This window comes from Pollicipes pollicipes, unplaced genomic scaffold (genome assembly GCF_011947565.3).
Source record: "Pollicipes pollicipes isolate AB1234 unplaced genomic scaffold, Ppol_2.1 Scaffold_5724;HRSCAF=6776_pilon_pilon_pilon, whole genome shotgun sequence".
In the NCBI taxonomy this organism is placed as follows: domain Eukaryota; kingdom Metazoa; phylum Arthropoda; class Thecostraca; order Pollicipedomorpha; family Pollicipedidae; genus Pollicipes; species Pollicipes pollicipes.
Genome location: NW_023596746.1, coordinates 53457906 through 53485701, shown reverse-complemented (window position 1 = coordinate 53485701; position 27796 = coordinate 53457906). Strand labels below are relative to the sequence as shown.

At 49.8% G+C, this 27796-nt stretch overlaps 1 protein-coding gene and 1 long non-coding RNA gene across 3 annotated transcripts; one reads left to right on the top strand and one right to left on the bottom strand.

Moving 5' to 3' along the window:
• LOC119103198 (protein obstructor-E) lies at positions 1-24329 on the bottom strand. Its single transcript, XM_037226642.1, has 7 exons — positions 24295-24329; positions 23467-23647; positions 23028-23098; positions 9999-10135; positions 2438-2635; positions 1159-1375; positions 1-433 (listed from the first exon to the last, which is right to left on the bottom strand). Exons 1-7 carry the CDS (start codon positions 24327-24329, stop codon positions 322-324), a joined length of 951 nt encoding a protein of 316 aa, XP_037082537.1. The 3' UTR covers positions 1-321.
• Positions 24330-25562: 1233 nt separating this feature from the next.
• On the top strand, positions 25563-27714 carry LOC119103402 (uncharacterized). Of its 2 annotated transcripts, none has more exons than XR_005094756.1 (4): positions 25563-25622; positions 26150-26489; positions 27119-27169; positions 27449-27714. It is a non-coding gene; the product is annotated as an uncharacterized LOC119103402 (long non-coding RNA). The 2 variants fall into 2 exon arrangements; XR_005094755.1 differs by having other exon boundaries at positions 25608-25709.
• Positions 27715-27796: the final 82 nt, after the last annotated feature.

The following is a 27796-nucleotide window of genomic DNA, read 5'->3' as shown; positions in this document are numbered from 1 at the left end:
AAGAACGAACATCCGTGTATTTTACGTCTTCACTTGTCAGCCAAAATACATTACCTAACCTTAATTAATTGCTTCTCATTCATTCCGAGAATTGATAACGCTTTATAGCGTTTTAGCACACACATGGCCCAACAGTATCTCACAAATTTTAACGCGTCTCGCTGCGCATCGTCGCACTAAATTTCCTCTCCAGCGTTCCTGGAAACCCCGTTTCCGGCAGGTTTCTGATGACCGTTCGATGCTTTCCCGTCACGTTTTCCATGCGTTTTCGGCGCGTTTCCGTTGCGCCTTCGGACCTTTTCGCGCGTACTCTGTGCGCGCCTAGCCGTCGAGAGTGGAGCGCACCTCTTGGAGTCGGGCCTCGCGCCGCGCGTCCTCCTGCGCCTGCCGATCCCGGTACGCGGCCAGCACCTCCGGCGCGATGGCGTTCTCGCTGTAAACAAGTTCGGGTAGGTCAGCTGTCGTAAACAGGGCACGCCCTTGGTCTGGACGCATGTCGAGGACTTTTGTTGGCACGTGAGGGATCACGGAAGCGTCTGTCCTAGAAATGATGTGTTTGTTGTTTACATGGCATGTGTGATATGAGATCAGAAAACGCTTCCTCACTTTCCCGAGTCTCCCTTGTTCAGGGACTGTTCCGAAACAGCGCCTCAAACCTTGCGTGCGGTCTTCGCGAATTTGCTCCCGCATCAGATATGGTCGAGTTCTCAGCAAAGCTGAGTGGGAAGCACATTTCGTCATATTGCAGGCCCGGTGAATTCAGCATTCACGTCTCTCACCCCACCGAGGCCACAGAGTCGCTGCAGCTGACGCTGATCGTGAGATAGATATTCGCCACCAGTGTCGATTGTCAAAGCAGCAAAAGAGCAGGGTGTGCTTGCAGGCCTGTCTGAGACGGTCTTACTGACCACAGTATCAGCAGAGAGTTGAAAGTCATGAAATGATTTACATGTGCCTGCATCTGAACCAGTTTCCGAGTCTCTAGTGGGCATGCATATTGGCATCCACGCGGGCTTCCAGGTAAAGCAAAATGAAACAGACTTATTGGTCCTGACCCGAGAGTAATTGTCATCGTTTGTTTCTCAGCTCAGCTGCGCAGGCGTGACTGTTGCGAGGATTCACGCACGCACGTGGCGCGCGGCGTCGTCGGGCACCTACCATCCGGGCACCTCCTCAATGTTCTCGTTACAAGCGTCCTTCGCCGGGTCGAAGACGGTCGGTTCGGGGCAGCCCTGCAGGCGTGGCTTGACGGAGCCGTCCTCCTTGTTCAGGCAGATGTAGTACTTGGTGCAGTCGTCGGGGTGCGGCTGCCGCGTGAACTCGCCCACCTGATCGGGCGAGAACTCTTGCGCCGGACACTGGAAGCCCAGGTAACCTGCCGGAGCCGCGACGTCAGAGCTGGCATCCGCCAATCCTGTGCAGCTATCGGCTGAGCATGAGACTGAAACGGCTGAGTCGGGATCATTATCCGCCTGTGATAATAGCCCTGTGGCTGGATCGTAGCATCCTGAAGTCGAATTATGGTGCACAGAAATAAACATGATGAGAACGGTCCATGCAGCGTGGTATGCCTTGTTTACAGGTTTTCCAGTCTGCTGCCAAATTCGGTCATTGCAGATGCACGCCGCGAGGAAAGGAAGATTAGGGCTTAAGCCTGTGGTAAACTTACCGTTTGATTTATGTGATTTCCATACGGTATGATGGCTATGTTACGGCCGTAGGTGTGGACAAATTTGCTGCAGGCTCTCAGGCAACTTAGTAATTCAGTTGCTTTCCAAGAATAAGTGCTCATTTAGGGATTTCGGCAAGTCGTAATGCAAATGCCACAAGTGCGTGAATGTCAATAACTGATCGCGAACAGCCTCGGATGGCAGCTCCAGTGTCATCTTTCAGGCTTTGTGCTCTGGGAGCCAGGCACGCAACGAATGTTTCTCCATTTTGCCTGCAGATGTCCCTGCACAACACCTGCTGACCCACAAAACTTGCATTTGGATGGGACTAAGCCCATCATCAGGATCCAGCGATCACTAGGGATCAGCCGGATTCTGTTATCAAAAAGACGGGTCTATCCCGAAGCATAACCTGTTGCCAACACCGGTGGGTCGGGTGAAGAAAGACACTGGTCTGGGTGCCACGTGACTGGCGCCGTGTCCGTCACATTCACTCCAGCGGCCCTCGGTCCCCCACGCTGACGGAGGCCTACCACGCATCTCAAACGCGCTCAAACGTCAACGCGCGCGCCCAAACGCGCCCAAACCCCGCAGCGCCACTCGGGCTCCGTGGCTGGAGCGCGGCACACCGCCCGCCCGAAGCCTGCCGCCCGAGGCCTGCCGCCGCCGCCATCAGCCGACGACGGCGGCGGCAGGGGGACGGCCGGCGCCTCCTCCGGCCCTGACCCGGTTCGGGCCGCGGCCGCGCGCCGTCGCCAGAGCCGTACCTGCCGCGTCACAGTCTTCCACCTCGTCGGCCCACTGGCAGAGCAGGGTGCGGGCGTTGTAGGCCAGGGTCTCGGGGCAGTCGGCGCGGAACGCCCTCCCGTTGACGCAGCTGGTGAAGCCGGAGCAGTCCGCCGGCGCGTCGCTGGTGCGGAACAGTGCGAACTGGCGCGGACAGTCCTCAGTCGGCTGCGGGTCCTCTGCAACAGCCGACGTAGCGCCATGCACGGCTGTCTTTCGGAGGCTTGTTCGCGCGAGGGTCGACTCAATCGGACGCCAAAGCATCGGTGACAAAGCATCGGTGACAAAGCATCGGTGAAAAAACATCGGTGATAAAGCATTGGTGACAAAGCATCGGTGACAAATCATCGGTGACAAAGCATCGGTGACAAAGCTTCGGTGACAAAGCATCGGTGACAAAGCTTCGGTGACAAAGCATCGGTGACAAAACATCGGTGTTAAAGTATCGGTGACAAAGTATCGGTGACAAAGCATCGATGGGAAAGCATCGGTACGTCAAGCCGCGCGTCGAAAACGTTCCAGAACGGGCTTCAGCACACTGGAAACAACACGCACGACGCGTGATCTTCTTTGAGATGCTGAGTGTGATGTAAAGAGCAACCACAAAAACTGTACCAGACTCGCGAAGGATATTTTGATGAATGCAGCGACCTCATGCCTTGGATCTCAATCATACTGAAGTCAGAAGATTCAGAAGCGGCGACACAGATGACAAGAGACAGATGCATTATACTGAGTTGGGCCTGGACCCCACGGCGCACGCAAGGACCAGCTGTAAGAGTGCCGTGTCGGACGCAAAAGACCATTATCTTGATGAATGCATCGGTCCCATGACGTGTCCTTGGACCATCGTGAAGCCAGACAATTCATATATGCCGAGAATAGCAAAAACAGACAGCTGTAATCAGAGGCTGAGCTGGATGGGTCGGGGCTTGCTTGCGCTGATGGACTCCAGACGAAGTCATAGGATGCTTTCGAGGCTCAAGGCCTGAGTATGTCACACGTAAGAAGCCCACGTGCAAATAATTGTGTGGATCTGCATAGCACATGCTCAAGGGGAGGTCATGGACTGTCATATCTATCTCACAGCACCCTTGACGTGTCAAGAGAACTTCCTGGGGAATATACAAACATGTGTTGAATATGCTGGGAGGACAGGACTTCGTGGTGACTAAGGTCTACAACATGTTTCATTCTGCCAATTCTGTCCTAACTGAAAGGATTTACTTATCTCAGTTAAATCTCGAGACTACCAATCGCTCGTTGTTTTGTTCGTTATAACAAAAGCCCTTCCGCACTAGCGATATAGTATTACATCGATGCCTGTGCCAGATGCGGAGATGACCTTTCACCGGGGAAGTTCCGGCCGGTGAGTCGTCAGCGGCTCTTGACCGAAGATGACCTCCGCACACGCGGCCGCCCGGTAACCGTTAGGCAAATAGAAAGTGCCCAGCCCGGAGATTAGGCCCCGAGCGGGTGCTCCCGGTCCATTGGAATTCAAGGTCGGTCGGGATCTGTGCCCGAGTGTTCAGTGGCAGACGAGCAGTAGCCGGGCGTCGCCAAGGCCGAGCGTGAAAGCGGAACCGCGTCGGTCACAGAGAGTCCGCACAGCGGCCTGGGGCTGGCCAGTACGCCGACGATCCGGAGTCCAGACAGATTTCAGAAGAATGTTTAGTAGTGAAAAAATGACCCCGCTTATGTCTTGGAAATACTGAAGCGTCACTTTTACTGTTCAGACATATGACCTCTTTTGGGGCGATGTTCGCGACATTTTGCTGTAAACTAACATATCACACTTGTTTATCATAGAAAATGTGCTACAAAGGGATTTTCAAGGCTCATTTTCGTACTTTTACCATTATAAAGGGCGCTCCTATTGTGCTGATGGGCTTTTTGAAAAGCAGGACATTCAAGGTTAAGCTACGTCAGGGTTTCACCTTTGTGACCAGGTTTCACCCTTTTAAGTTCTTACCTGTTAAATGTAAATGACAAGTATACTGCCGCATTGAAAGGCCTTTCTAACGCTGTTCTACCCATTGCTATGGTGGGCTTAGTTCTAAATATAGCCCGACGAACTCATGCAACGCTCCTTCGACACGGTCCGACCTTCACTCATTTGACCTGGTATGATATATCATGGTCAGCGTGTGTCGATGGCCAATAGTGGCTATCAGGTATAGGTTTCCAAGAGATATCCAACGCTGTGTTCCACATTTCCGTAGCATGTTTAGTTCTTAGGCATTTGTATGACCTATTTAAACCAATCTGATTCTTATGACCTAATTTGACCTATCAAAGACTATATTGATCATTTTTCAGCACTACCCATCGCATGCAGCTTGTTTGTCAAGATATGTTTGATGTCGCTTTCCCTGTGGCTCTAGCTTGCTTAGTTCATCGAGATTTTAGGGTACTTGTGAGGTCCCCATAAGACGAATGTAACAAAAATCCCTCAAGGCGAGGGTTAAATGAAGCCCATTATAATAAAGAAATGTGCAGAATTTTCAACGTTACCAGTTTAAAACAGGACTGTCCGCGTGATTTTCTTTTGATTATCCAGCTGATTTTCGATTATATTCATCCACTCTCGTCACTGTAATGACTAACCCCTTTTATTTCCATTACTGCCTGAGGGCAGTAAAGCAGGCTTGCTCCCTTCGTGCTTCATCAAACAGGCTGAGTGGCTTCCCCTATTCCCTGCATGTTTTTACACACGGTGCGTGCAAACGGCTCGTTAACAACGCTGTCTTACCAGCGTGATAACTACATCAAGACCCTGGAATCGACGCAGCATGCTGAAACTTGCTCTGGGCCATGCTTTGTTGTGCGGAGCAGCTGACCATTTGGTGGCGAGTTAGGATCGACTCGGAACCAGCGACGCACAGCTGCGGTTCTGGCTCACTTCACGTTTGTGTATGCGCGTATTCTGAGCTAGAGAATGCCTTAACAGAAATAAACCACTCGAACAGCACTCGCTTTTCGTCTGATCAGATGGCTGGCATGTCGTCAGCGATCTCCGGACCGGAGGACCCGCTCCGCCAGTCTGACGCTCGCAGCGCACGCGACAATCAGGCGCGTCCCAGGCTGGCTGGTGACGGTTCACGTCCAACGCCGCCCACCGGTCCTGCTTGCGTCAGCGAGCTTGCCACACGGACTGCGCTACCGGCTATTGTTCCCACGAGGCGTACCTGATCCTCCGACACGAGTTAAGTACCCGTGTCTGTCCAGGTGACACGGGTTCATATCCCCTGTCTGTTCAGGTGACATGAGGTCAGATACCCGTGTCTGTCCGGGTGACACGGGGTCAGATACCCGTGTCTGTCTAGGTGACACGGAGTCAGATACCCGTGTCTGTCCGGGTGACACGGGGTCAGATACCCGTGTCTGTCCGGGTAACACGGGGTCAGATACCCGTGTCTGCCTAGGTGACACGGAGTCAGATACCCGTGTCTGTCCAGGTGACACGAGGTCAGATACCCGTACCCGTCCAGGTGACACGAGTTCATATCCCCGTCTGTTCAGGTGACATGGGGTCAGATACCCGTACCTGTCCAGGTGACACGGGTTCAGATACCTGTGTCAGTCCATGTGACATGGGATCAGATACATCTGTTTTCCAGGTGACACGGGTTCATATACCCGTGTCTGTCCAGGTGACACAGGGTCAGATACCCGTGCTATGCCAATCCAGCACGGGATCAGATGGCCCGTGTCTGTCCAGGCCAAAAAGGGTCAGATGCCCGTGTCTGTCCAGTCCACACGGGGTCACATACCCGTGTCTGTCCAGGCCAAAAAGGGGTCAGGTGCCCGTGTCTGTCCAGTCCACACGGGGTCACATACCCGTGTCTGTCCAGGCCAAAAAGGGTCAGGTGCCCGTGTCTGTCCAGTCCACACGGGGTCAGGTACCCGTGTCTGTCCAGGCCAAAAGGGTCAGGTGCCCGTGTCTGTCCAGTCCACACGGGGTCACATACCCGTGTCTGTCCAGGCCAAAAAGGGTCAGGTGCCCGTGTCTGTCCAGTCCACACGGGGTCAGGTACCCGTGTCTGTCCAGGCCAAAAATGGTCAGGTGCCCGTGTCTGTCCAGTCCACACGGGGTCACATACCCGTGTCTGTCCAGGCCAAAAAAGGGTCAAGTGCCCGTGTCTGTCCAGTCCACACGGGGTCACATACCCGTGTCTGTCCAGGCCAAAAAGGGTCAGGTGCCCGTGTCTGTCCAGTCCACACGGGGTCACATACCCGTGTCTGTCCAGGCCAAAAAGGGTCAGGTGCCCGTGTCTGTCCAGTCCACACGGGGTCAGGTACCCGTATCTGTCCAGGCCACATGGGGCCAGGCACCTGTGGCTTTCCAGGCTACACGAGGTCAGATACCTTTGTCTGCCCAACAAGCAAGTCGACATGAACCGCATTGGGACGAAAAAGGTGAAATGTGAATGCGGCAGGCGGCTTTTTGTTGACTTTCGGGTGCCGAATGCTAAACGGCGGCGATAAAAAAGCGTCACAAATTGACGAATAGTCCAAGTTGCGAGCCACGAATGGCGATCTGTAGAAAAGCGACACGACAAATGTCATAAGTAGCTAATAAAACCGACCTAAACCTAACCGAACCGAACCGAACCGAACAGAACCAAACCTAACCTAACCGAATCGAAGAGAACCGAACCTAACCGAACCGATCGAAGAGAGCTTAACCTAACCGAACCGAACCAAACAGAACCGAACCAAACCGAACCGAACCGAAGAGAACCGAACCTAACCGAACCGAACAGAAGAAACCTAACTTAACCGGACAGGACTGAAGAGAACCGAACCGAACCGAAGAGAACCTAACCTAACCGAACCGAACAGAAGAAAACCGAATCCAAACTAACCGAAACGTACGCGTGTTTTTAGCCCGTTTCGAACGGCATATTATCTTCCGAACGTTTTCATGTATCTGTTCGTCATGCAGTCAATGAGCGACGTTGGAATAACATCAGTTTTTAATGCTTTGAAATAGTGTTCGTCAGCCTGCATTATTTAAAATTATTCTCTATGTCCCCATATCGATTTTTTCATTTTGTCCGAGCACCACATGGCGTATTCACCTCGCCATCTGATGGACGCGAGGGGGCGGTTGGCTCGAGAGCTCCGCTGAGTTCCGCCTCAGCGGCGCCCGACAGACAGATAAGGGCCAGGGGCACGGCCATCTTCCGTGTTCGGAACCGATATCGCGAAGTGACGCTGTTAAGTGCTGAACAGATCCACGCGGTGTGGCTGCCAGCAGCGTATGGTTAAGGCGCTTGAAAAGAGCCTCATTAAGATGCGCAGCCAAGGACGCCACCCTGACCTTGCCCCAGGCTATTCTGCTGCCAGTGCGTCCGAAGGGCACACAAAGCCAGTTGATCACTAGGAATGCATTTCCTCTGTGCCGAGACAGACGCTGGTATTTTCCGCCTCGCTGCGCCGCAGGCCGGGAGAGCCGCTGTGTGCGCCACTCCTTACCACGCCATAAAGAGTGCCCGGAGGGGGGCGGCGGCGCCTGCCGCCCACGCGCGTCGCCGTCGCACCCGTCCCCGTCACAGCGACTCTGCGCGATGGCGCCGCAGTCCCCCCCCCCCCCCTCCCCCAGGGCTGCCGGTCCGGGATGGACGGCTGCCGGACGGCGCACATGGGGCGTCCCGGTCCGCGTCACCCCCGGGTAGCGTCATCCCCCGGTAAGCTCGCTCACGGAAGCAGCACAATGGCCACTGCGGTTATCAGTCCTGAGCGAGGCAGGCGCCAACTGCGCCGTTGGTGTCCTGGCCTCTTGCTGGCGTCGGTGAGTGGGAGGGTGGGTTCAAGAGCATCCGCTAAGGGTATTAGCAGTATCTGGAAGGCACGGCCGGGAGGGACTCCCGGAACTATCGTGGCAAAACACGAGGACAAGAATAGACGGGCTCCCAATGGTGCTCTTTGACAACGGAAGGGCATATCTTGCACTCCGCGGAGAGCCAATTCGTAAATCCAAGAATGGGACTGGCGAAAAATCGTTGGAAAGAAATATGTCTGGTGCTTTTGGAATAAAGAGTGAATACATAGTGTAATACTGTATATCTGGCTAGACCAAAATTGTGCAAAAGTTGACCATGACCTCACGATCATATACAAAAGCTGAAAGTGTTTTTTTTTTTGTCAAAATGGTACTCCTGCGACATTTTCCCCAGCACATGAAGTTGGGTTCAGTGAGAGATAAGTACAATGCTTATAGTTGGAAAATCTGGCATATAGCTGTGAAATTTCTAAATGTCTATAACTTGCTTGGCGGGTATTACCCAAAGATGCACCTGACCACCAGGGGCGGATCCAGTCTTTCGTCAAGGGGGAGGCCACGCTTCACGGTGGTGCTCCCAGGAAGCTCCCACCCCCCTCACAAAGATTTCTCGGATTTCGGCTACTCGCTCTTCGAGTTCTTGTTTTTTAATTGATAAAATCTATTTTATCGGAACGGTTCACCGGATTAGGCCAACTTTTTTCTATATGCCAGTTGTTATCTATTTTCCACTTCGAACATGAAGAGTTGGGACTGTATGTAGCGCCGCTGAGCTTTGGGGCGTCTTGATAAAATAGGTTACGTGAACACAAAATTAGGATTTTAGTGTCGCTTCGGCCGAAGGCGAGCCATGTCCCCATGCTCTGTCCCATCCCCCTCCTCCGGGTCCGCAATTGCGTCTGACAGTGAATGGCACTTGGTGTACCCATCTAGCCCGCGTTGCTCAGAGTCCATTGAGCCTGAAGTAGTGTGTGGTGCTTGTCACCACCTATGGTAGTGACGGAAGTGGGTTATGAAATGTTTGAATCACGCATCCGATAAGGTGGACAGAGCTCACACCACATAATCCTAGCAAGCCTCTATCGGTAAGTAATCCAGTCGTCTTCATCAAAAGCTAACCACCTACGTTAAAAATTGATGGCCCGTGACATTCCACAGTGATCTTAGAGCTTGGGATCTAAAAATCGCCACACATCCCTTCATTTAGTTAGGGTCACTTGTGTGGAGAATTAGCGGAGTAAATGTGTGATCCACGACAGCTCTCCTGGGCTGAGTTTCAGCTTTCTGCTGTGATGCCTATTAAGCTGACGACAGTGATAGTAAGTTTTTCTTCGACTGTTGCTCTCTATTTTTACCGGCGTGATTAAATGAATGACAAATCACCGTCCTTGGAATTCCGTAGTAAATTCTGACGAGAATAAGTAAAAATGCAGCATAAAGGCAAAAATTGGTAGCACTGCAGCTCGTCTTAAAGCATTATGTTAACAATCTAAAATGAAACTAGAATAAATGAATTAGCTAAACCTGTTTCAGAGACATTTCTAAAAATGATTACATTTCTGCCGATTTTTCATCAAAAACCTCAAATATGAACAAAAACCTATACCAAAGCATATCCGTTGTTTTTGAGTCGAGACACTAAGCACAAGAAACGTCAACGGGCGAAGCACAAGAAACATCAACGGGCGGTGTGGCGGGGTCAGAGCGGCGGATGGCGCCGGGCGGCCGGGCCGCCGAGCCCGAGGAACACTCACGTATACCGCTGCGGGCCAGGCAGTCGACCTCCTGAGGGTAGACGCAGGGGTACGGGCGCTCCGGGTGGAACAGCAGGCCGTCCTGGCACGTTCTCTCCTGGGCCACGCCATCGATGCACTGGTAGTACTTGTCGGCACTGGTTATCGTGCGCGTAGGTGCCGTTGGGTTCGAGGCAGTTGAAGTTGGCTATCACCACCTCGTTCGACGACGGCGGCGGGCGGCGGCGGCGGCGGCGGCGGGGGCAAGGCCCTCGCATTCCTGTTGAGCGACTGCGGACTGGCTGCGGCTGCAAGCGGAAGAGATCGGCTATTGAGCGACGCCAGCGGCAACCACCACACAACAGCCCTCTATCATGAGTATAGAGTGCTTATGTTCACATGCATGGTTAAATCCAAGTTTTGTGAGTTTTCGGCAACATTAGCAATGTTGTTCGGTTACGGTGGATAAGGGGAGTGTGCCGCTCTCTTACTTTTCAGTTATTGCTATATCAGACGCGTTCGATTTTATCATTCCTACCAGTTTTCCCGCAATCCTCCCGAAGAGCTCAGAATTTTGAGCTAAAGTAGCCGCTCGTGAGGGAGAATCTCATTGTAAAAACCCCGCTCACCACCACGAAATAAGTACGTTTTACTTGCTTTGCCTTTTCCAACGAATATTTTCTTTAGTTTTTGCAGCGCTAATTTTTCAAAATGTTTGTGTGAGAAATGCTACGGAGGCTTGAAACACTCTGCTTAGAGAAAAAGAAATGCAGACGCGAGACTATTATCACGCGAATTCAAGGCAACTTTATACTATGGCTTTGATTTCTCTCCTTACAGTCGTTTACCACAGCGGCTCTTTTCGAAGCCCACGTTGGCTTCGGAAAATAGAGTGCCACATCGTTTATAGCAACACACTGGTTAAAGCGTCAACAAATGCGCTTCTCAGCACCTGATCCTTGCCGTTCGCTGCGCCAGTCACAAACGCTCAGTTGTACTGACGTCATTTACACCAGCAGAGCTGCCACTTTTAAGCTCGCAGACCCACATTGTTCGTGTTTAAAGAGCTCAAAAGTGGGTCACTCTAACTCGTGACAGATGAAAAAGGCCCACCGGATTCTGCCGTCGGCATGACGACGTCGGTTGCCCATGACGACGGCGGTCGCGACTATTGCGGCTATCGCGGACTCTGGACACACTCTGAGATTACCAAGAAAGAAAGAGGAGAAGCGCTGTTGCATAGCGTTGACAGCGTAATATTCACCTCGAGAGTAATTGAAATTGAGATTTTTATTATACCGTAATGGTCCTGCAATGGAGCCACCCAGTGTCATTATTAGACGAAAATGGTTACGTGGTTCCACTACAGTATGTTTTTTTAATGTGTTACAAAGGTGGGATACTCTCTTTTATCACTGCCTCCTAGTATGATTACTCTCAGCAAATCAATTTTGAGCGCTAAATGAGGAGACACCACGAATTCAAGGACTTTCTCGACTACTCTGAATGTGGCTGTGCTCCGAACATCGACCGTTCTGGTGAAGGCCTTCGAGACTTTGAGTTAAGCGGCACGGCGACAGGGACGAAAATGAATGCGTGGTTTTCATGCATGATAGCCAGCAAAATTAGAAGACCTTTAAATAACATGATTCGTGTGTCTGGCCTTTCACTTTGGTTCGCAATAATTCCATGCATTAGAGGATTACGGGTGCCGTGTATCGTGTCCATGCTATTAGCCACGATAGGTTCTTTGCCGCGCGGCGCACCTCAGCTTTCCTATCACGCAACGCTGAGACGTCAGACTTGGCATTGATCTCCTCATCAATGACCGGCCGAGAGACCCGCTCGCAGGCATTGCCAGCAAACTGTCCGACATTACCGGCTTACTTCGTCGGAATTACACAAACGCGTGTATATGGCGCAAAGAACAACCGATGTTGTGAACAGCTTTAGCAGGTCTGGATAGACTAGGAACTCGGTCATGCTGTCAAAAACGTGTTCAGTGATTCGTTTTCCAAATGAAGTCTCCTCAGATACCCGCTCACCCAGCACGTTAAAAGAAGGGTGTTGAGAGCTAATACACCCATGCTTGGAATGTTGTATGTACCAACGCCAGCACACACGGCGCAATACATCTAATATTGCTGATAGCTCAGCTGGTTCTGTCCTGGTTGATCAGCTGCTTAGCTCAGCTGGTTCTGTCCTGGTGGCTCAGTTGCTTAGCTCAGCAGCTCATGCGGCGTCTCTCTCGGGATTTATCTATCCGTGGCGGGAGAGTTGGAGTCACTTTAACCGCTCGCTATTTGAGCCTGGCTGGGTTGGTCCGGTCGGTGGCAGCGGCCGCGCTAAAGGTCGGGTGACGTCAGAGGGTAGGAGGATGTTCCTTGCCGAGCGTTGCAGCCCGCATTAAGCAACGCTCCAGAATGATGTCATCGACGCGTAATTTCACGACTAGATGGTGGGGCCACGGCTCACCCAAAAATCATTGCTTGGCGTGAGTGCTGATCCCATTGATCCGTCCCATCAAAAAGTTCGCACTGAATTTGTAATTCGAGAGGACTTTCTACGAATCTGTGTCAGATATCTAAAGCATACATCGTAGTTGTAGGGATGTTGTGTAAGGTAATGTTTTTTGCATAAGAAACATGGTCGACGACAGACAGATGCCGTTGGGGTTCCATTCCAAGGCCAGGAAGCGCAAAAGCGAAAGGTCACATGCAAATTACAGGTTTAGTTAGCGGATGTTCAAGTCTTTCGAAGAACAGCGCACATTGTTTCATCCTACGTTCACTGTGGATAGTCATGCACTACAATTTTTCCTTTTCTATGGTGCAAGAATCCGTTAAACCATGGTAGTAAAAGTGTTTTATTGTAATTAGATTTGTATGATAAAAATGGCTGGATGATTCGGCTGTAGAGAGCTGACTAATTCAAAACTGATATCAAAAAATTATCATATAAGTTTCATATCTGTCACGTAATCTTCCAAAACTCCCCAGATGACAACTGCTTAACTATCGATGCGGCCATGTAGTTTCGGAGAGACTGCTCCGCGTTTTATTTTGATGGCCACACAAAGTCGCGGTGAACAGAAAGCAGATGTAATTTGAGTGCAATGGATAGCAATTAACTGCCGTGAGATTAGTGATGGCAAAGGTGTTATACATCAGACAATCACCACACAGCGTGGCTGCCAAAAGACTAGCACGAGTCTTGCCGACGACAAGCAGAGGGCAGCCGCACCCCTGACTTGGGTCGTCCGCGCCGCTGTCCACTCACCGGCGGCGCACAGCAGCGCGAGGCTCAGCAGCTGGCACGAACCCATTCTTGGCCGGTGACGAGGAGGTAGCGGGGACGCGCGCCGGCCGTGCTCGCGAGAGTGAACGGCCGCGGGCGGCAGAGGCGCCTCCGCACCGTCCGAGTCAAGGCGAGCGGGCGGCGGCCAGGCGAGGGGGAGGGGGAGGGGGAGCGGCGCCACCGGCCGCCCGTTGCGACGGTCCCGCCGTGCTGCTCTCGGACGTGGTAGGTGTTGCCCGCTCATTGATGCAGGGTGGGTTCGGCGCGGCCGCATCACCCGGCGACCAGGGGCGATATCGATGCGATCAGGGCGATATTTATCTCGGTACTTCACTCTTCTACCTCGCTTTCAGCCGGGTGCGAAAAATAGCTTTTGCTTTGAAATTATTTGAGGCACAATTTCAGATAAAAAGCCTAAACTGGCTGGATTGGAAGGTGGCAGGGTTCTTCGAACCCTGGAACATACTGATCTGAGTTCGATGAGGTGGAGTCAGAGGTTGGAAAACCGTTTCAAGCCCATACAAGCTTTCTCGCAGGGTGTGAAATCCTAAATCACCGTCCAGGGTTTTCATTGTTTCCTAGCATCATTGGCCAATTCCAGAAAACGCAGATATCATAACCATAAAGCACTTTCCTTGGAATTGTCCTACGATGGGTCTTAAGATCTTGCTTTTTGTACGATTTTCTTGACACTGCCTTCTTTTAGGGCAGACCTTAAAAAATACAGGCGTCAATAAGGCGTTTGCGTGCTGAAACTACGCGTTTGAACGAATACAGAATAAGAACCCATCGGTGCACAGTTCGCCGCGTGAATATTGGATGCGTTCTATACAAAGTGGCCGAACTGCAATAATTGTAGACTGTTTTCTGATCGCACACAGTTGGCGAGGTTTTACAAACAAGAAGGTATTGAATGATGTGAGATCATCAATATCGATGGCCACTTGTAAGTTTTCAGTAATTTGTGAACTTGCGTGCTGTTCAGTGGTGGCGACAGCTGTCTTTGATGCCACTTCTGCGGAACTGATTCCAACTTCAAATCTACGCCCGTGAGCTGATTCCTACTCTGACCTAAAGCAGCACAGCCAACTTTGGCCCGTCACCTCATTCCGACTCCAGAATGTGTGGCCCGTTTCCCCGCAATTTATTCCGATGGAGTCAATACCAGAGGCAGTAATTTAGGAGGAAGCGCGTTCTATATGGTACTGAAGGACAAGCATAGAGAGAGTGAGAGAGAGAGGGGGGAGAGATAGAGAGAGAGATAGAGAGAGAGAGAGAGAGAGAGGGAGGGAGAGAGAGGGGGAGAGAGAGAGAGAGAGAGAGAGAGAGAGAGAGGGAGAGAGAGAGAAAGAGAGGGAGGGGGAGAGAGAGAGAGAGAGAGAGAGAGAGAGAGAGAGAGAGAGAGAGAGAGAGAGAGAGAGAGAGAGAGAGAGGGAGAGAGAGACTAAAGTGCGGTTAAATGTGCAATACAGTTGTGAGCGAATATAAAGCATCAGGAAAGAACAACTAGTAAAAACCCTCACGATGAAACAAAAGTTCAATCTATGGGTGATATCTGTAAAACACTCATTTTTCGAGGACATCGCTCCTCGGGAACAGCATCTTTGACAGCATTGGCTCGAACTACATCTATGGCAAGCTCAATTTTGACTACTGCTAACCGCGCTGTGCGTGGCTCCAGTTTGTCTCTGGCTCCCTCCGAGCTCGACCTAAGAAGGGCGCAGGGAGACAGCTACTTGGTGTGAGTACGTCACGTGCTGCACGAACATTGGGTCTATTGTTTCTATAGCCTAGGTTACATCCTTGTATCGCATCACGTAGGGCTGCGACACAATATCGCATATCGGTTAGTATCATGTATCGTATGATGCGTCATGTGCCGCATAACGTTTCACATATCGTATGATGTGTGACGCATGAAGTATCGGCATCACTTATCGTATGACGTCATTTGGCCGCCCGCCAGGCCTTTCATCACGATAGGCTCTTCGAGCGGTCTCAGTGGTGTGCGCGTGGTGCTCCAGGTGTCAGCAACGTTGTCCTTTTTAAGATTTATGGAAATTTTTGACGTCGGTTGACGTACAAGGCTTCACGACTTTTTAAATTCGAGTCCAAACAAACGGTTGTCCGGGCACGGCAGGGATTTTGTTAGACACTAAGATTTGGGTATCGTCCGCATAGACCACGACTTGAAAATCAGCATGGAAAGGAATACCAATGGCATGCATTAAAAACAAAATTGGTGGGGCCAGGCCCTCCATTCGCTGACGCTTGCTAGATAGGTTGTCAATTAACCGACGCCGTATCATCTCAGCTTTTGGAGGACCATGGACCAAACGTAGCACAGAGCTACGCGTGTTATCAGTGGGTCCCTTTTGTGGACAGGTGCAATCCCAGTTTTTCAAGTTATCAGAAACGGTTGCAGACATTATACTTGGTTTAATGGCACGCAAGATATGAGTTACAATGACGGGAAAAGGGTATGCAGCGGCTGAAGTGACACACCATGATCACAGCCGTCTTTGCTGTTCACCACGTCACCGGTCGTGTGCGACAGCTCGGACATCGTTGGCGACTCCAGCTTGAAGGCTGTGCTCACCGCAGAGGGCGACGGCAGCTGGGCAGCGGCGGCGCTGGGGTCATGTAGTTCGAGCTTCGGCCGCGTGGCAGGGGGCGACGGCAGCTGGGCAGCGGCGGCGCTGGGGTCATGTAGTTCGAGCTCCGGCCGCGTGGCAGGGGGCGACGGCAGCTGGGCAGCGGCGGCGCTGGGATCATGTAGTTCGAGCTCCGGCCGCATGGTGGCGACTCTGCGGCTCGCAGAGCTCAATAAGTGTAAGGCTTTTCTGGATCCTACTCTGAGATGCAATCTGTCAAATGGAATGAATGCAAAATCTGTCAACGCCTCCTGTGACGGCTCACAGTGTGTTGAGGATGCTGGCGCCTTTTCAGCAGCATGTACCTTCTTACTTGAGGCATATGTTGGACCCTCCGGGAATGAGCGGAACGTTCGAGCGGTGCATCAAATTGTGATGTGCCTCCCAGCCGGCTGGTGATGTCGATCGGTCAATTCATATCATTGGGGCTTTACGACGCACTCAGCTGCTGAGGCCATATAGGTAGGGCGTGATGTCACCCGGTCAGTCCTACCGTGCCCCCCCCCCCCCCCCGTCACTTTTGAGAGGCGTGGTTCGCGGTTCGCGGTTGTCGTGGATCCACGAGGTGGGCATGGCTTCGACGGATTTGGTGGTGGTCGGACAGTGGGCGTCGAAGAGTTACAAATCTAAAGTCAAAGTTGAAATCATTGTGGTTTAAAGAGCCGGCGGGTTGAATAGCAAAAAAAGATCCAAAGAGTCTTTGTCGTCTTCCTGATCTTTGATACGACCAGACAAAACATTACAAATTTGCGATCGTTGATGTGCGCGCTCCATGCAGATAAGGTATGTGTCTAGTGCTTCTTCTACTGTCCACGGGAGCTGTTAAATAGGAATATCAGTGAGAACCATTAATGTTATTCAAGTAGGCTTATTACTTGGCCAAGTCGACAAAGTACACTTGACTTGAAGATCATAAGTCAATTCAGAAGAATCAGTCCGGGCCATGTTGGATATCTCGGATAGCAAATCAGAATCTAGTCAGTGGTTTTGTGCCGTTGATCTTGTTCATCTGGAAGGAAAATGCGAATGGGCGAAGACCCCAACGCGTGGTGCTCTCGTGAAAAAAGTTCCTGTCTATTTGAGGCTAATATAGATACGTACGGTAATTCTCAACATGCTACCTGTTTTCAAGGTCATAAAAGATAGTGCTGTTAAGTCCTAAAACAGCTGAATCGCCTCCACTTTATATATCTATATGGCTTTTGTTTTGCATACGGGCGAGGCCACGAGTCGGGTGAGTTTTAACGTCAACTAGCCGGGATGGCGTGGCTTCGGCGGCCCGGCTTGGTTTAATTTGATCGGTAACCCTTTTAGTGGCCGATCTGGCCGCCACCGCCGGTCGCAGCCTCATGAAACTTCCATGACACAATCATTTAAAAACTTTGCTGAAAGGTTTTTAAGACGATAGCATGCGTGTTGCATTGATCTGGAGACATAGTTTTGCAGCATTACACCGTTCACGACCATTCCATCTCACATTCCAATAACATATGACATCACTGTTCACAAAGCATGATTGTTGCCACATTATTTATACCACAATGTTTAAACAGCGTTATTCAGGCAACACTATGTTTCCTGCATTTACATGACACATGTGCCACAAAAACACTTGCACAGCACCAAAAATTATCGTATCGTAAAAAGCTGGAGGCTGCGGGTCGGAAGCCGGTCTCGGTCTCGCGGACCAGGTGCGACAGCGGGGTGAGGCGAACTAACACTGACGCAGGAGAAAACAATGGCGTGAGGCGAACTAACACTGACTTGGGAGAAAACAATGGCGTGAGGCGAACTAGCACTGACTCGGGAGAAAACAATGGCATGAGGCGAACTAACACTGACTCGGGAGAAAACAATGGCGTGAGGCGAACAAACACTGGCGCGGGAGAAAACAATGGCGTGAGGCGAGCTAACACTGACTCGGGAGAAAACAATGGCGTGAGGCGAACTAACACTGACTCGGGAGAAAACAATGGCGTGAGGCGAGCTAACACTGACTCGGGAGAAAACAATGGAGTGAAGCGAACTAACACTGACTCGGGAGAAAACAATGGCGTGAGGCGAACTAACACTGACTCGGGAGAAAACAATGGCGTGAGGCGAACTAACACTGACTCGGGAGAAGAACACTGACTCGGGAGAAAACGACCTCGCGGGCGTGAGTGACGGCTAATGTGGGAATCAGCGTTTAATGAGACGATGGGTAGGTAAAGGTGTCAATGTTACCACGTGTCACTAAATGTGTTATGGTGTCAATGCGTGGTTATCATGCGCAAGCGTGCAGAAGCCGTGGCTCCTCTTGTTTTCAGGCTGTTTCAGGATTTATGTCATATGCGTCAACCAGAATAGGTAAAGGCGTGAGATCGGTTTTAGAAGGAATGCGAACGTGCCTTCTAACAATTCTTAGATAACCCCAACACTGCTGAACACATGGACGTGCCAGTAAAAAGACCAGGAAGCTACCAATGCTCTTTTTCAGAAACCGGTCATACAAAACACGTTGTGGCTTAGGATCAAAATATGATGAATACTATATTGGCAATAAAGACTATATCGAGAAGTAGCTCAGCTACCTGTGACACATTATGCCCACAACATAGCACAAAAACAAATGTTGCTCACAATAACAAGTGTGGTCAGCACGGTGACTTCCATTTAATAGATTTAGGACCTCACTGAAGCATTGCAATTTTTTTGCGGTGTGGCTTCAGGAACGTGTCCAGCCTCCCGTGCGTAGAGCCACAGGCAGACGGTCTGAAACGATTGCGTGCCGTAGAGACTGTTTGGGACTGTTTTCCATTCGATCGCCATCAACTGTTACAGATTATCATGCCGTCGCAAATATAAAAATGCTGGGATCGAGTTGCCAAAAGATCGTCATTTCGTAGAAGGCCACTGAAAACCATGTAAAACGGGTCAAATTTGAAGTCATAGGGAACACTGGATAACAACTTCTTCAAACGCAACCTTTGAGCTTGAGAGGGACAATTTTGTAACACGGCTATTTGTAACGGGTCGCATTTACACTTAGCTAGAACAAAACGCCTACCTAGCTACAGACGCATTGCCCAGTTTCGACTGTATAGGTGGAAGCACTCCTTTAGAATAATTATTGTGAATACTTCCTCTCAAGAGCGATCGTCTTCGATATGCCAGGAGACACTGTTTAAACAACGATGTGAAGCAACCATAACGACTTGTACTCATAAGCAAGTAGAAGAATGCACCCACTGTCGAAAAACCAGGCGCTCGATGGTTCCTTGCTCACACCAAGTTTAGCATTCTCTCCATTCCTGGTGAATTTTTGGCTCTGGATGGAGAAGTACGCATGAAAATTGATATTATTACATTGGCACTTGACTAACTTTGACTCATTCATATGCGCTTGGGTGGGGGTCAAATTGCCGCCCCCCCCCCCCCCCTCCCCCGAAGGTTTTGTCGGACTTGTTAGCAAAGGCGCGGCGTAGCCGCGTTAAATTTTGCATAGCTGTAGACAATTAAATAGCAAATGATCTGGCATCAAAAATCCGAATGTTCCTTGTAAGGGTAGCTGACCTTTGGCAGGTAAAAGTCAGGTCATGGTTTCAGCGAAGGCAATTTCTAGGGAATCCTTCAATCTGATCCAACAACGGAGTGTTAGACAAAGCCATGCATCTCTGAAATGCTTTCTCAGGCAACACAACAATTGAACAAATAGCATTGAACAAGAGTCAGGTATGAAGGTCAGATCAAGGTCAAAAACAAGCTGTTCTATTACTCTAGGGCTTGCTGTAAGAGGTAGTTTCTGGTGCTCGTTCCGAATTTATTGGTAACAGGAACCGCATTATATACCTTCCATGGACTTCTTAAAGGTCGGAATATTCACTGACCTAGAATGACCTAGATAAACATTTGGTTTTAGGAATATACTGCCAAGCGTAGTCTTTGTCGCTTATTCAAATACAAAACTCAAAGCAGTTTTGTATGATTTTGGTCACCATGACTTTCAAATGGTCAAACGTCACAGACCTTAAATGAGCATGTGACCTTTTGCTTAGAACACTTATCTAGAATCTTGGAACCCTTTGGAGACTAACCTGGAATTCGACCTTGTTTGACCTTATTTGACCTTAATGTCATGACTTAGGAACCTAAAATGTTAACCCAAGTGAGTTTACGTACGGGTCAACACACTGTGAATTTGGTGTCTTGAGCTCTCTGAGTTCCCGATATCTCAGAGGGTGTCAAGTTCACCCTCACCCGAAGAAAGGGTACCCAACCGGCCACCCGGGAGCGTGTTAACCGTTTTATACATCTGTTTGAATACTAGCGACATAGCTTGCTGGGTCAGTGAAATGAATTATCATGGAATGTGAGCAGTGGAACATAGCAGCACGATTACAGGCAGAGACACATGAGGGCTTTGTGCGGGGTCATGACTCCGGTTCGTCGATCCAAAGTCCGATGTGTCATTAAAGCGAGCCGACCTTCGTGAATTGGCAGACTACTAATAGCCTTTAATGCGCTGCCGTTGCTTTATAGAGCTGACGGTGTTGTGGCCAGTTAAGTGTATTTTCTTGCGTGACACTGACACATATGCATGGCATGTGACCACACAGCTCCTGTATAGGCTTCCCTGTATCAACCCGTGAGCAGACTGCTGTGATTTGTTTCACAAGAGAGCAACTGAAGTGTTGACTCCATGCTTGGCACTTGGGATCTGTGGGCATAGCCTACAAACTTCCATGGGAGGGGCCTAAAATCGTTGGTCGTGGTCGGACTAACTTTTTTGGGAGGTCAAAACAAACGTAAGGGCACGTACGTACCTAATAACTGCACCATGGATTGATGGTAAATAGTGCACCGGACAGCTACCACTTCAGAAATCCGTAAACATCTGGCAGATCATGAACTGGACGGAGACTCGGATCTCAGCACGAACCCATATGTCACCACGTGCGTGACGACGGGGGACCCCGACGGGGACTGGAACGGTGCAGTTGAACGCAGCATAGGAAACTGCACAACCGCAGTAAAACATAACTTAGACGTGATCCGCCAGGGGGGAGACTGCAATAATGCAACAAAACACAGCTTGACGTCTCGGACAAGCGATGGCATGCCAGCTGCGCCGGCACCAGCAGTAAGATGCTCAGGTGAGGCTAGGGTGTTTATTGACTCTGCTCCGTGATATTATTCAGCGGTCATATGCAAAAAATATTTAGATAGAAGGTTCGCGTGTTTTATGCGAACATCGGGTGCACCTACAGAACTCGGAGAGTATTGACTCCATGGCGAACCGCAGTGGTGCAACCAGATGGACCCAACGCGAGAGTGACATCTGCCGACTCTGCAAAATCGCATGCACTTCTTGGCGGATGCCTTTTCGTTTCTGTTGTTGAGCTTCCAATCCGAAATCATCGTTCTTTTCGCTTCTTTTTACTCAGAATCCCCTCCCATGCTTTACAGTTTCGTCATCTCCTGTGCAAATCATTTGTTATCTATGAGAGTAACAAATTTAGCCGCTCCTGCGATCTGGTATTTTATGTAGACGCATTTGTGATCAGCAAGACTGGCTTAATAAAATTATTGGCCTCTGATTCTGACATTCAAAACTTTCATGAAGTCTTTAAAACCAGCGGGATCGCATCACTAACAATGTTCTGCTCAGCGCAAGCGACGCGCTGTATTAAACGTAACTTCCACGCAAACAAAGATGCTGAAAACTTCGTGATCATGGTAGAGATATTAGTGAGTTACAGTTAATGCAAGAATGTCAATTATTTCATTATTGATGCCGTATCCCAGCGGAGGGCGCAAAACAAACAACCCGGCAAAACACATCACTTCCTTGCTGCAGAAAGCGTGTTGACTTGGCGGTGAGAATTGATGAAAAAGCGTAAGATTCGATGTCGTGGTAGCTGCTGCGTACTGATTGCGCCTGGGATAGAAATCTGGAGCATAGATCTGCTTTCGATACCTCATCAACGACCAGTCTGATTGTTTCAGTCACGACGCAAAACTGAGCCTTCGAAGGCCACCCGGTTTTCCAGCGCGTTTATTCTCTTATAACGAATCTGTAATCAAGGGCCGGCTAATGTACTGGGTGCGTTGAACACAGTTAGGTCCATGAGCGGCAGTGCTAGTCCAGGGCGCACCTAATGAACCCGTGAGTCCGCCTCCCTCGAATCGGAGAAAATGAAAAAGATTTATTTTAGTCTGTCCCTCGACGTAATAGTTCCTTGCTAAACATTCTTTCTTTGTCAAAGTTTGTCGTGTAGAATTTCTTTTTCAGTATCATTTATACTGAAAGAGACTGGTGTTAATAAAGTGGATTTTCACTTGGCGCCAGAAATGAGCTACTTTATGTGTGGTGGCTTTGGCCGGATTATTAGTACGGAAACCAACGCCCATACGGACGCGCAGCATTTAGCCACTCATGATTTAGCCCCGGTACTCATGAATCTAACTTGCAGGAGTTTGCGGTCTTCCACACTTGTATTCAATATGAGCAAGGTAATACATTCCCTACCTTTCCACACATGCCTGCGAAAATACCCTGAATGTCTCCACCTATGTTCGCAGTTTCACAAGCGACAAGCTTTCACGCAGCCATACGCATGTACAAACATGACTTAACCTTTCCACCATTTATATAACATTCACCTCAACAAACATCGCCATGGAAGTGATATGCTCGCAAACCGTCGAAAATTTAACCAACACACTCCACGCATCGCTCGCGCGAGGCGACATCTTCCTTTCCGGACCACCACCCACAAAAGCATGGATATGGTTGTGAACACCGTATCTGTCACAGCTCTAGTTATTACGCTGCATAGCAGTCCCCCGTCACCGTCCGATGGTTCGTCTGGCTCACCAGCCGATGGCCTGACCCGGGTCACCGTCCGACTGCCCGCCTCATACGTCACCGCCCATGTATGAATGTCGCTTGATCCTCTATCCCGAGTCACTGACCGCCAGTCTGCCCCGGCCGTCGCCGTTCCTGCCCGGTGGCGCATCCCGGGTCATGGACATGGGTCATCGAGAGATGGTCTACCCCGGGTCACCGACTGATGCTACGTCCCGGGTCACCGACCGATGCTGCGTTACGGGTCACCGACCGATGGCCTCCAGAGCCTGACTGGTGCGCAGCTGCAGCAGCTTGGGGTCGGCCAGTAGCTGGTGCAGCTGGTCCGTCGGCAGCTCCAGCAGCATCCCGGTCAGCTGCGGCGCCAGCTCCGGGTGCTGGGCACTCAGAGCTGTGAACAGCTGGTCACCCAGCTCCTCCGGGGCCGGGGCGGCAGCGCTGGTGGTGACGGTACCGGCGGCACCCTGCGCAACAGACAGACACTGGTGAGCTCCCATGGAGGGTGTGCAATGATGTGTAATGAAAGGACAACACCTAAGAAACAGAGAATGATCACAACACTGACGACTGACTGACACAGAGTGGCAAGGAAAGACACTGGCATGAAGGATCCGTGCCACTGGCAGGCATTCCTGTCCTGTGTGTTCCGAGTCACCTGGTGTTGACAGAGGGGGACAGCGTCACTGACCCCGGTGAAGCGAAGGTACTCGGCGCGGGCGGCGCAGACGGCCTCCCCCAGTCGCGCGCCGTCCTGCAGCAGGCGGGCCAGTCGCAGCGGCGGCAGCTCCAGCAGCATGCCTGTCACCTGAGCACACAGCTCCGAGTCCAGCTGCGACACCTGCATGAACACTGCCTCCTCCAGGCTGGTGCTGCCAGGCAAAGGCATTCAATGTCATAATGTGAGCCTGAGGTCAGCTCAGCTTTTGGTTAGTTTAGGAACTCCCAGAGCTGTTCAACTATTTGAGATTTGCATCTAAGCATTTCAAAAAATGTCTCAGTAAAAGCCACTTCATGACCACTGGGTTGGCACAAATCTGATACAAGCTGTTGACATTTTAACAATGAGAGAGTTAGTAACTGATACATTTTGTTCATTATCATAGTTTTATCATTACAATCTATCAGAAGTAATGCATCAGGTCAGTGTCTGAGCTGCACTGAACCAGCATCACAGGCCCAGTGCATTACTGACGAGACAAATATATCAGGGGTGCCGCCAACCAACACTTGTAGGACAAACAAATGGCTGTGTGGAGGATTTCACTCAGTATCCTACTGATGATCCAGACAGCACACCATATTTCCAGAGGGCATGTGTCTGATGACACCTGCGATGGACACACACAGCTGTCCCATCCTACATGTCTGAGGTGTGTTTCCAGATGCATAGGAATCAGAAGTTATAATTTAACATCCCCTTTTGGCACTTAATGCTGGACATCACTGAGGAAAACATTAACAGCATAAGTCTGTGATTTCATTGCAAAAATTAACTCAGGTTTCCTGCTACCCTTACCAAGTCCCACTTCCCCTGGAGTCTAGCCTTAACATTATGCCTAAGGGTTCATGCCTGCCATCTTGATGAAAAGACTGCATGATTTCTGCAGCAGACTGTAGCTTCTGTTCTGACTGCAGGAGTTCCAGGATCTCTTCATTGGACAGTCCATTTCCAACCAGATGTGTCAATACCTCTGCTTTCCCTGGATACATATGTCTGTAACATGTACATTAGTTTACACACCAAATGAAATTAAAATGAGAAGTGGAATGGGATTATGAAGCCTGGGGTCGAGAGACAGCCTGAACTAGTAATAACATGATTAGCAGGGAATCTGAGGAACATGCATTGCATGAGTAAATCTGGAGGGACATAATTCAATTTTAGGATGAATAGAGGGGACATGTCCCTCCATAAACTCTTTGGTAGCATTGGCAACACAGGGTAAAAATGGCATTTGCCCTAATTTCCATAGAAGTCCTGATGCCACTGCCTCCTGGCACATTAGGTTATCTTTATCTTTACCTCAAACCAGACATGATCTGGCATTCTATTTGTAGGGCAGGTAGTCACCAAAAGTAGTGATTAAAGCCCACTATCAATATTATTAAGAGGGACAGGGCTCAGTGATTATGCATCTGACATTTCCAGCTATCTGTATGGAGGCATGTACAGTGAAACAAGAAAAAATGTTGACCTGGGAGGAAAGCCAGCCCAGTGGGCTCTGTCTGAAAGCATATATATATATATGCTTGCATGCTTATATATATATATGTATATATATATATATATATATATATATATATATATATATATATATATATATATATATATGTAAAAAATGCAAAATATTGACAAGAGAGGCAGCCAAATGGGCCCACTACCATATTGGCTGCACACGTGCGTCATAACCTGAAATTATGGAGTCAAGTTGACTGCATTGGTTGACTTAGCCAATCAATTGTATAACTCAAGAAACCACGCAAACCTACCGCAGTTTGGCCTGTAAGTGTTCTGTTAACACAATAGTAGTATTTGGAAGAGCACCTGACATCTTGCAAGTTGAGTTTCACCTCTGCAAACAGTAAAGGAAGCCGCAGACAACTCCACCACAATAATTTATTCACAGCATCTAAAAGTGTCTAGTGCACAGGCGCCGACACATGTTAGGTCAACTAGCTGCAGGTATACACCGGCCCAAGGCCCTACTACCGGCCTCTATCGGCCTTGACAACAGCTGGCAAAGCATACCGATTGTTGGCGTTTGTAGCGCATTCACACGTTGTATTCGTCAACGTTATGTGAAGCGTGTATACAAGAGTGCGTGTTGCGCACGGTCATTATAGGTAGTCAGAGCGTTACGGCTGTCGCTCGCAGTGGATATTGGTTTGGTCCACTGCATCGAGTCGTTCAGCCTTTGCCCACCTTTAAACGTTGGTGTAACAGTATGTACCGCCTTGGGTGTAGGCGCTGGGGGCGTTGGATAGCCTCGGCACGGGCTTAGGTTTTAGGCCCCCCCCCCCCCCCTTCGTCTCCCGTGGTGTGACATTTCTACCTCTAATTCTGTGTCAGGAACGATTGTTTTCCTTGTTTTTCGATTGAAATGTCGTTTTTGGGTAGGTTGTTCCCTGCAGATTTCAGCTACCCTCCCCCCTCCCCCACCCCACCCAACCAGGATTCATCCACACCCTGTGATCTTGGAGGCATAGTTACACTCATGTCCATCTGCAATCCATATTGAGCAGTGTTTAAATGCTTTCATCCCTGGCCAGAATTTTCTTATCACCTTATCTTCATGATTTTTATCCAGAATTTGATATGGTTATCTGTAAGTTGAATGAAGGCTCATCTAACTGTGGTTTGCTTCTGACAGATAAGTCAACATGTCGCTGGCAAGCTTGGCAGCGTATGACAGCACTGATGAAGAGAGTGATGCAGAGCCTGATGAATTGACCAGGCCCTCTGGACTGTCACCTTCAGTCCCACCTTTGACAGTGCCTGTGGATATCATAGAAGATGAGGATGATTATCAAACAACTAGTAGAACTGTAACATCATCATTGCCCATGGTTAATGGTAACACAAAAAGTGACACTGGAAGCATCTTCCAAGCAGATGATGTTGTTGATGATGTTCCCCTGGCTGAGAAAATTCATGCAGAAAAGCCAAAGAAAAGTGGTAAAGTTAAAATATCAATACCATCATTGTCACAGGTATGTGTATAAGACAGTATGTATTTTGGATTTCACCACTTGCCTCCCATTCACTCTTGAATTTTGGTGCCCTCCACCTTTTTATGATGATTTCTTTCATCCTTATTGAGTGGAATTCCAGCAAAGCTCCATTTTTCAGGATTTTCACAGTCATCTGCACCATACAGATCACTTCTGCTATATATTTGATAATGACCTTGATAATATGGTAGGCATGAAATGTTAAGATCAGCTCACAATGTGTTGCAGATATGTGCAAACTACTTGATCTGTTTTCAAAAGCAAGCCATGTGCTGCAGTCAGTATAGGTCTGTGTACCTTACCAACCAAAGGTATAAAAGCTGAAGTGCCATTTTTTTCAGAAATGAAGCTGCTTGTACTTACAATGAAACTAAAAAAAACTGCATTTGGCAACATGAAGTCAAAAAGTTGGGCAAAATCACATTTTAAATGTGTCCAAATGTATTTATCTAAACACATGCCTGTATGCATGTTCAATTCACAGAAACCTAAAATTGCTTCTGAACAATTTAGCTAATGGCACTTGAGCATTTTTGTATTTGGATGGCAGTATAGCTAAAGCCCTTGATTGGTAGTGCAAAACTGACAGCACCCTTTTCCTTTTTCAGTTCAAAGATGATGATGAAGAACCAGCTGCAAAGAAAATGAAACCTTCTGTTGTGAGTCATTATCAAATGTATCTGTGAATCTTGATTTTGCTGTGCATGCATTCCATTTGAAACCAAAGTATGCTTGGAAAAGGCTCCCAACAACCCCAGCATGCTAGAGAAATATGGTAACTGGTACATGGATTCTATTTAAAGTTGGAACACACTGTTATTCTTCAGCAAAAATGAATGTCATGCAACTTCTTGTTTTCAACTTCTGTGAACATGGCTCGCGGCGATTTTATGCAAGCTCAAAGACCTGCCTACTGACTGGTGCCTTGGCTTTTGCAGAAGGGCTCTGGCCTGTTCTCTCTGCTGCCGCCGCCCAAGGCACAGTCTACCAAGCAAACTGGCCGCGCGTTACTGCCGCAGGCAGTATCACGGCCAGCGCCTCCGCGTCGTCCCGCCCTGGCCCCCGCTCCTGTCCCTGCCCGGGCACCGACCCAGGCCCCGCTGGTGGATGCGGCGCCCGATTCTGATGAGGAGGAGCCGGCGCAGTCGGGCGGCGGCGGCGGCGACTTTTTCTCGCTGACGGAGGCTCCGCGGCCGGTGGCGGTGCCGGCCGCCGCGGTCGGACCGCTGACGTTTATAGAGCGGGCGCAGGCGGCCGAGCCCGGACCGCCGGCGGGCGGCTCGACC